General features: G+C 33.7%; 1 protein-coding gene across 1 annotated transcript; it reads right to left on the bottom strand.

The window, feature by feature from the left end:
- Nucleotides 1-1,816: 1,816 nt before the first annotated feature.
- Nucleotides 1,817-3,797, bottom strand: LOC110634884 (transcription factor MYB61). The gene is made up of 3 exons (XM_021784061.2): nucleotides 3,492-3,797; nucleotides 3,251-3,380; nucleotides 1,817-3,138 (listed from the first exon to the last, which is right to left on the bottom strand). Exons 1-3 carry the CDS (start codon nucleotides 3,622-3,624, stop codon nucleotides 2,085-2,087), a joined length of 1,317 nt encoding a protein of 438 aa, XP_021639753.2. The 5' UTR covers nucleotides 3,625-3,797; the 3' UTR covers nucleotides 1,817-2,084.
- Nucleotides 3,798-9,427: the final 5,630 nt, after the last annotated feature.

Raw genomic sequence — 9,427 nt, 5'->3', positions numbered from 1 at the left:
ATAAGTCATTTAAAAAATTGACCCTTAATTTCCTATTATAATACTATTTCAAGAAAAAGCAAAGATTGCATAAAGTGTTTACTTTTCTATTGCAGGAACCTTTTGCCACCCCATTTGCTGCCGTCTCTCTTAGTCTTCCATTTCTGCACAATAGCTTTTCTGCACCCATGATTGCAGGGCCTCAGTAGGAAGACCCAATAATTTGGATCACATGTGTTTGGAGGATATATGTATATATATATGAGGGGTTGCTTGCAAAGAAAGATTTGAACATATTTTATTGAAGGAGAATATTTTTTTGGTATGTTTGCACATGGACAAACATGAAGTTTCTTGTCGTATGTCTGAGATAAATAAATGGTAACCCACTATTAATTCATTTTGATACTTTGATGCATTAGAACCTTGTTATGGGGCAATTTATGTCCTTTTGTGAATGGTAGGACCATAAATTTTATTCAAGTTCTACTAATTTCTGGTAGATAATCACAGAGCAGCTACTTATTGCAAATGAAATCAAAACAGTAAAAAAAAAAAAAGCTTGTAATTTATTGGACACAAACATGTATATTTAATTATCTTTTTTTGGTATGACAGTCTTTGATTGCAGATATCATTTCTACTTCCCCAATTGAATATATACTCAATAATCCTACCAGGTGATCCTCTTGGTTTTCGCAAGAAAACACTAAATTCTTCTTCTTTCTCTGTTAAAGAATCACCATCAATGGATGCCCATTGTAGGGACCCCTTTTACTATTCTTCACAGAAGAAGTAAAAAGTATAGGCCCACATCAAGGACATTGCGGACAGTGTCCTAATATGATTACTGGCATGGATTGTCACCTCACATTAATTATTTCCCTGATATTTAAATATCCTCATTGCCTTGAACTGAATTGGAAGTTTCTTGCTTCACCACAATGCCCTTTGAGATAATGTTAGTACCTCAAGGAAAAAGTTTGCAGGCAGAATGTATGGCCCTTATCAGGCTGGAAGTCGCTAGTCCTATTGACTAGAAGAGGATTGTTACATTGCTAAATGTTAGCTGCTGTGGGGCTTGAGGCTTTTACTTGCCCCAATTATTTACTTTGGGATGGAATTGTAAGCATATCAATACCTCTGGGATAAGGTAATCCAGAGGAGGACAACTATAATTTCTTTTGGTACTTGCAGTCATGGTATCCTCGATCTAACGGCGAAACGAAACTAAACTATGCTAATTTCCCTTCCCGGATGATTTTAAAGGCTCACTCTATATGACTATAGTTTCTTGTCTTCCAACAGCTGTATGTTGAAGAGGGAATGGAAATGGATTAAAGGCTGTCAAAATGTGAAAACCATCTACATCTCTAGGAGACAATGATAGACACCCATTTGAGAAAAGATGGTCCCTTGAATTTTGCATTACAGAAAAGCACACAACATTGAATTTTTATTTATTTTTTAATGTGAAAAGGATCAATACAAGAAAAAGATGGATGGCACTAAAAGCAAAATATGAATCCCCAGAAACTAAAAGATACTCAGAGATATGTGCTTTCCCATAGAGTCAAAATCTTTTGAGGATTTTCACTTTGGAAAGGTGAAGCAAAGGTAGTGATTATTGTCAAATTCCCATTTGCAGATAAAAGCTAAGGATTGCTTGCAGAAAAACTACTACCTTTTGAGCCAGAATAATTGAATCAACTGGGGTTAGCTCAATTGGTACACGCGCAAGCAATTGTGAGTAGGGTCGTGTTTGCTGTGCAAGATCGACCCTTCTTCCAAGAAAAAGAAAATAGCAGAATAATTGAAGCATATGTCCAGAAAAGCCTGATTCAGAAATTCTACAGTTTTCAATGGAAAGGGATAAGTAATAATACAATAAGCTTAATTTGGCTAATCACAAATACTTAAAACATAATGAAAAAGCTAAAAAGTTTTGTACCAAACACATTTGCAAAATGAAAAGAAAAATCCTATAGCACACACACCTGTGGCAAGAAGACATATATCTTTTTCCCAAGCCATCTCAAACTGAAAAAACTCTTCTATAATTGAATTAGACTCTGCACATGTTAATTAAACACAAATTAACCAACCTAAAGGGTTTGTCCAAAAGCCACTGCAAGTCTCTGCAGATCCTTGGCATAGATGTTTGATGGCTGGGAAGCTTGTGGATGATGATGATATTGATGATGGTGATGGTTCTGTTGCCAACTAGTACTTGACCCTTCTGTTATGAAGTGTGTTTCTGGTTTTACTTCACTGTACATAGGTCGAGATGTTTGGTTCTGTACGGCAGTAGTTCCAATAAGAAATGGGGTACTCAGATATTCAGACCATTTGATGAAAGCTTGGTCATTTTCAACAGAGCGAAGGTGAGCTTCCTCCCAGGAGAAGGTGTTGGTCTCAAAGAAGGTGCTGTTATTTTGCAGTTCAATACTGCTACTACTTCCATTGCTGCAGCTGCTGCCATTGTTACTGAAGCTACTGGCTTCCCAATTCTGAATCCCACTGACCTCACAAGAGCCTACAGAATTAGGATTATCGGATGGAAGACTAACCGAAGGCGTTACGCGTATAGGAGTTTGAAACATTGAGCTTGAAAGGGATGGGAGAATAGTTGGTGTCATACAAGAATCGAACTCAGAAATTATCTCAGAAGAGGAGCAATTTGAATTAAAGCAGATACTGGTATTTGGATTAACCGAAAGCCCCATAGTGGGCTTATAACTCAACTTCTGGAAAGGGAAATACCCCATCAAATCAGATGGCCTGCAACTGGTGGTGGAGCTTTCATAAGAGGTAGCAAACCTATCTAGGAAGAATTCTTGGGTTAGTGCGGTGGGTGTCAAGTTGCTGTTGTGATCATTATTGGAGGTGATCTTGGAGTTGGAAGAAACAGTAGATGGTTTTGAATTTGCTGGCTCAATGAGATTCAGTTCATTAACATTAGATACAGTAGAAGCTTTCTCATTGTTTTTGTTGTTTGTGGATTGTTTCTCTTTATAATCATTCTCAACCTCAGAGAGAGGTTTGTGAGTGTTGGGGTCAATACCTCTTTGACTCAGCTTCTTTTTAATGCAGGAGTTCCATAAATTCTTTATCTCATTATCAGTCCTTCCTGGAAGCTGTGCTGCAATCTGAGACCATCTGAAGAAGCAGCACACAACAAAAGCAAAAGAATTGATTACCAAAAATCCAAATAGATACATATGGATGGAAAAGGAAAAATGATGAAAGAATACATAAACATTAAAACTACCTGTTGCCAAGAACTCCGTGGAGTTCAATTATCAAGTTCTCTTCCTGCTGAGAAAATGCTCCTCTCTTCAAATCAGGCCTCAAGTAGTTAATCCACCTTAACCTGCAGCTCTTTCCACACCTCTGCAAACCTGTCAATAATCATAAAAAGGAGAAGAAGGGTCTTAGACTCAGTATTCTGGCAATCTTTTGTTTGTTGCATTGTAATTGTACTAGAAAGACTTGAAACAAAACAAGGGCACCTGCTAATTTAGGGACAGAGCTCCAACACCCATGTCCATGCTTGGTAATATAATTCAGTAGCTTCTCATCTTCCTCAGGAGACCAAAGCCCTTTCCTTAATTTCTGCTTGTAACAGCAAGAATGCCTACCCATGTGGGAGTCCAACAAAAGAAAGAACCTGCAATGCTGGCAAGAGAAACTTTTCAAACGTGGCAAGTTTTGTGTCAGCAACAGAAGAACAGGATTTGAAATGGATTCTTGGAAGTGGGGTGGTGGAATATGTTATATGTAGAGAGAGAGAGAGAGAGAGAGAGAGATGATAAGGAGATTAAGAAAATAAAGTGGCAGCCTGGTAGGGAATCAAATTAATAGGAAAGACCTCAAGAAGAAAAGTCACATTCAGGAGGGTGATTGAAGATTGTGGATTCAAAATTTATAAATGATTTTTGCTTTGCTCCTTCTTTATTCTTCAGTCATTGGATGATCCACCTCAGCATCTGGGGACCACCTCCTAAGGTGGGGCTGTATCAGCCATGGACGGCTCTGATGCAATTGGTTTGCATGAAGCAGATGTTTGCCAATAATTTTTGACTTGCACGTATCCCATCAAAATTAGAGAATTTATGACTTTGGTACTGCTGGTGGGGCTATTGGCAGATATTTCATTGATGCACTCTCTAAACTTGTATAATTGTTACACTCAGAAAAAAGCCCAAGTAAAATGCTTATGGTGAGTGACGTACAGAAGCAAACATCAGACAAATATAACAATCAAAACACAGAGCAATTTCCCTTTTATTTTCATTGACAAGTGTTTTTAAATTCTTTGGTAACTTTTTAGTTGGTATTCATTTTCAAGCAATACCCTTTTTTTAAACCAAGTCTACCCTAAGATTCCTATTACAAAATCAGTCACAACAACTGAGAATGGGAATTCTTTTTTGGATACAAGAAATACCCATAATTAGTTAAGATGTGTAGTTATAGTAGTCCACAATAAATTTTATGATAGCTACAGAAATGGATATATTTGGTATTATTATTAGAGTTATTTTTTTTATCAAAGATAAATATGTACACATATAAATTTAAAGAAGAGATATGCTTCTCAGTAAAATCATGACAATTTTATTAAGGCACACTAATATTTAAAAGTACATATTCACACTCATTCACAATCAATGTGAAATTCGAAGGATCAGCCTGTTAACAGATTTGTCCTGAACTTTTCGCTACGAACACACCTACATTGATTCATTTGTAGACATTTTACCTTTTTTCATCGAAAATAAATACGCACATATACAGGTTTAGGAAAGAGTCACACCCTTAATAAAATCATGATAATTTTAGCAGGGTACGCTAACTCTTAGAAGTCTACACACCCATCCTTAGTATTATTTATGGAGTTGCTATTTAAAAAATAATTTCTTAAATATATTAATTAAAAAATAAATTTAAAATATTAAAATAACAAGATAATTTTTTTAAATTAAAACTAATTTAAATTAAAACTAACTGATAACTTCATTCCCATAATTTAAACTTGAAGATTAATTCATATTAGTAATCATTCAAATGCAGTCTCCCTTTTTTTTTTTTTTCCTTCGTCTTCCTCATTCAATTTATGACTTAATTTAAGTGCTATGATTGTGTAGCAAGAGTAAAGCCAAAATAATACATATAAGGAACTAAAATGGAGCACTTCTGTATATAATTAAATACGACAATTTCAATAATGTAGTTGTCCTCCTAGGAAAAAAAAAAGGCATGTATACTTCTGATACTTGGAATGAAGACAAATTTGGATGAATTATTACAAGTTAGTAGCATACTCAATATAACATCATTTTATCATACAACGCCATATCTAAATCAGCTTAATTAATTTCTTGAATACCAATACCATGAGCAAATGCCTGATATATTAGGGATGGCAAAAGCTTAAGAATCCGGCCCGCTCCACCCCAAATTCTATCAATTTTTTTCGATCCTAATTCGATCTTGATTCGTGTGGGGCGAGGACGAGAAGACCTTTTTCTCGGTCCGAAACGTTGTAACCCGTCCTACACAATAATATACTATTATTTTTATTAAAAAAATTTATTTTTATATATTTATATATTATAATTTTAACAAAATATGTAAATATATTGTTAAAGTAATGTGTAAAACTTGCATTTCTAATTATATTTTATTTTTTAATAAATAAATTTATATTATATACTAATAAATTAAAATGAAAAAAATAAAAAATGAAAAAGAAAATTCTCCGCAGGGAAACTCGCTTCGTCCTGCACCCCGGCAAAGAATGCTTTATCCCAATCCCGAACTCCTGTAGGGTGGGGATGGGAGGAGCAATCCCCGCCTCCCACCTGCCCCATTGCCATTTGTAGATATAGTATGCCCTAAAATTAGAGATAATCCTTAAAGTAAACTTTATATTGGTTTTGAATTCTCATAGCTAGACACAGGATATCTAGATAAAATAAGGATATTTGAATAAGGTAAGAGTGTCCAGATAGAACATAGGATGTTCAGGTAAGATGCAAAGTGTTCGGATAGGATACGGAATAATCAGGATAAGTCAAGGTATTTAGATAAAATGAATTATCTTAGAAGATAAGCACATGCTGTTAGGATATACTATATTTTCGTTGAAAATATAGCTATATGACAGATGGCATTTCCATGATATATGGAGGAAATTAGTTGGATATGAACTGGCAAAATTTCGACTATAATGGAAAGGTGTCATCCCTAACTCTATAAATATGGCTCATGACACTTATCAAGGTACAAAATTCAATTCCCTTATTACTTTGAGTATTTGCTTTTTCCTTGGACATTTACTAACTTGAATGTATAAGACTTTTTTTTTTTTTTCTTTTAGCAATTTTAAGGGTAGATTTTCTCATATATATATATATATATATATATATATATATTGCATTAATGAATTTTAACTAATTTTAGAATGCTCTCCAATGGAATGGAAGATCGAATCCTGATTGATAAAAAATGAAAGCTCTCACCATTGACGGTTGGATTAAATCTCACTATTGGCATTTTTTTTTTAACTCTCACTTGTGTTAGTTTGATTTTATTTAGGATTTGGCCCTCCTTTTCTTATAATAATAATAATAATAATAATAATAATAATAATAATAATAATAATAATAATAATAATGTTGATGAGAATTGATTAGAGAAATCAGAAATTGGCTGATTTGTTTGATTACATATCTTGAAGTTAGTTGTTAAGAGATATATTACACATACAAATGAATTATTTTATTGTCCGCATGGATGAGAAGATATTCTAAGGAAGGGAAGGGGAAGGAATGCATGTGGGCATACAAGAACATGAAATTTAAAAAGGAAAAATTAAAAAAAGGTTTAAATTCCTTGACTACATATAATCGTCATAAAAACGTTTAAGACTTGAGAAAGAACCTTCACCTCCACCAGAATGATAACAACAATAATGTAGTTTAGTTTGTGTTAATTAAAATAAGAAATTAATTAATATTAATCATGTATTATAATTTTGTATTTCTGTGATAGCCTGTCTCCTACTTGTTCTTACATTATGATGAAGCTTTACCCTTGACCTCTGGCAATGTCCTAATTCAGACATCCAATTGGGATAATTAATGATTGAAAAAACATGTAATATTATTGATTATACATAATCTCCATGAAATTATGCTTGTAATAATCTCCATACCTCATTATGTATTTTTATTTGTAAAATGAGCTGTTATTTCAAGTCAACTCAAGTATGGCTACCATTTATATTCTATTTGTTCTTCTCTAGCTCTCTCTACCCATTTCCTCTGTTTTTTACTTTTGTTTTTTTCCTTCCAATCCATCTGGTGGGGGTCTTACTTTTTAGTATTCAATGAATTTTTTTTTAAACTATTTTTTACTCTACCTTTTGATCTTAAATTCCTCCTAGTTTTTTTCAACTCTTTGTTGCTTCAGTTTTAGGGAATGAATCAATGTCTTTGAATGATTAAAGCAAACTAATATATATAAAAAAAATATATATTTTTTTATTCATTGATGTTGTAGTAAGGTAGTACAAGCTTTTGCAAACCATATGGGTCAACCCTCCCTTTAGATAATGGTAAATCCTCTAGGAAAATGTTATAATCAGCCCACAGATTTAAGACGCATATAATCACACTTAAATAGTATAAAATATTTATATATATATATAAAATTTAGATGGTTTGATTATAAAGTTTACATCCACTAAAAAAATGAGAGAAAGTTTCAAAATGATGAAAAAGTACAAGTTACAATTACTCAAAACTTTAAACTTTAATTCTAATAGATTTTTTTCCAAAACTTTGATAATTTACTAAAATATATAAAATATTTGATTTCTGTTTCTCGTACAGAAGAAACTACAATATATTGTTTTAATTCTATTCTAGAGGTGGATAGTCTGAATTAGCCCTAAAATTTCAATTGTAATTGATACAATAGAAAGCAAACTCATTTGCCAGCAAAGCTGACTCTTTGGAATTATCATAGAAAACATTAGCCATATCACACTTACACATTTGTCATGAGGCAAGAACTGTGATATCACCTTAGTTTTTGTTGTGTAAGTGAGTTTTTTGCCATAACCAGAAAGGCAGATACCTCCATGAAAATGTATGGGGATGGAGCCCTAGTTAAGGACCTTTTGCTTGACCTTATTCGGTACTAGGGATTTAGAAGCTGGATACGGATTTCATGTCTTGTATATGTATGATGGTATTTATAGAAACTACACTGGAAACCAATTCTTGATTGACTAGGTAAGAGATTAAAAGGTTATTGAAATTATTTCTAAGATAATGAGATCTTGAGTTCGAATTTGATCGAATTAATACAATAATAATAACAATTAAACCTTAATTTAAAACTAGTTAGAGTCAGCTATATGAATATTTTTTCATCATTCAGCTTTATTAAATTGGAATTTGATCGAAATAATAAGAAAAAAAAAGGTGGTAATTGAGATTTTTTCAATTACTAATTGGCAGTCACTGACGGTGACAAGAAGTACAAAGTAGAAAAAGAAAGTAGTAAAAATGTTTGCTAACTACAGCCATACAATGGTTAGAAACAGATGTAATCCAAAATCAACTCTAAAGCATTTGATGGGTGTTTTTGTCTCTCACAGGTTGCTTAGTTGGGATTCCTTTGGGAAGGTTAAATAATAAGCTCAAACCCATGAAAATGGTGCCACTTGGTCCCCATGACCAAAAGTTTATCTGCAACAACAACACATTAACTAAGAACCACATAAGGAAGGTGTATTGTGGGACATCACTTATGAGAATATGTGACAGCAAACCATTCAGCTTGTACATCACTAGTATTTGTAGGAGGGGGGCGTGAGGCGAAATATCATCTATTGGAATCATATAAAATGCACCAGGTAATGCCCAGGAAAGATGGTGGAGTTACAATGGTCTCACTTAAGTACTACCTCCTTAGACAACATTTCCTAGACATGCATTTCATACAATCCTAATAGAATCAAACCACTGATAAGTATCGTCTTCCCATAACACTACCACGGTACTAAGGATTTATGCCATGAAGGCATAGATAGATAGGAGTCGCCACCCGGGTAATAACCGGGACATATTTAGTGTTTCTTTTGAGGGTCATGGATGACAACTTACTCCTTGTAGAGTTTCCACAACCGTCATTACCATAGCCCAATGTTTAGGTTCGGGATAGTGGGTACGTAAGGCGAAGGTGTTAGGCACCCCTTACGCCTGGTCTAACCTCGTTAATTCGAGTGTCAGTCCTCTACTAATGTTTCTAAAAGTCTTGTTTATTATTCATTTATTAAACTTCATGCTAAAAAATGTAATTCTAATCCTACAAACGCAAATAATTCACAAAAGGGTTGTTGTTTACACACAATTTTCATGCACAAGTAATT

Source organism: Hevea brasiliensis, chromosome 3 (genome assembly GCF_030052815.1).
Source record: "Hevea brasiliensis isolate MT/VB/25A 57/8 chromosome 3, ASM3005281v1, whole genome shotgun sequence".
Taxonomy (NCBI): Eukaryota; Viridiplantae; Streptophyta; class Magnoliopsida; order Malpighiales; family Euphorbiaceae; genus Hevea; species Hevea brasiliensis.
Note: the sequence above shows the minus strand (reverse complement) of the source record. Positions and strands in the feature narration are given on the sequence as shown.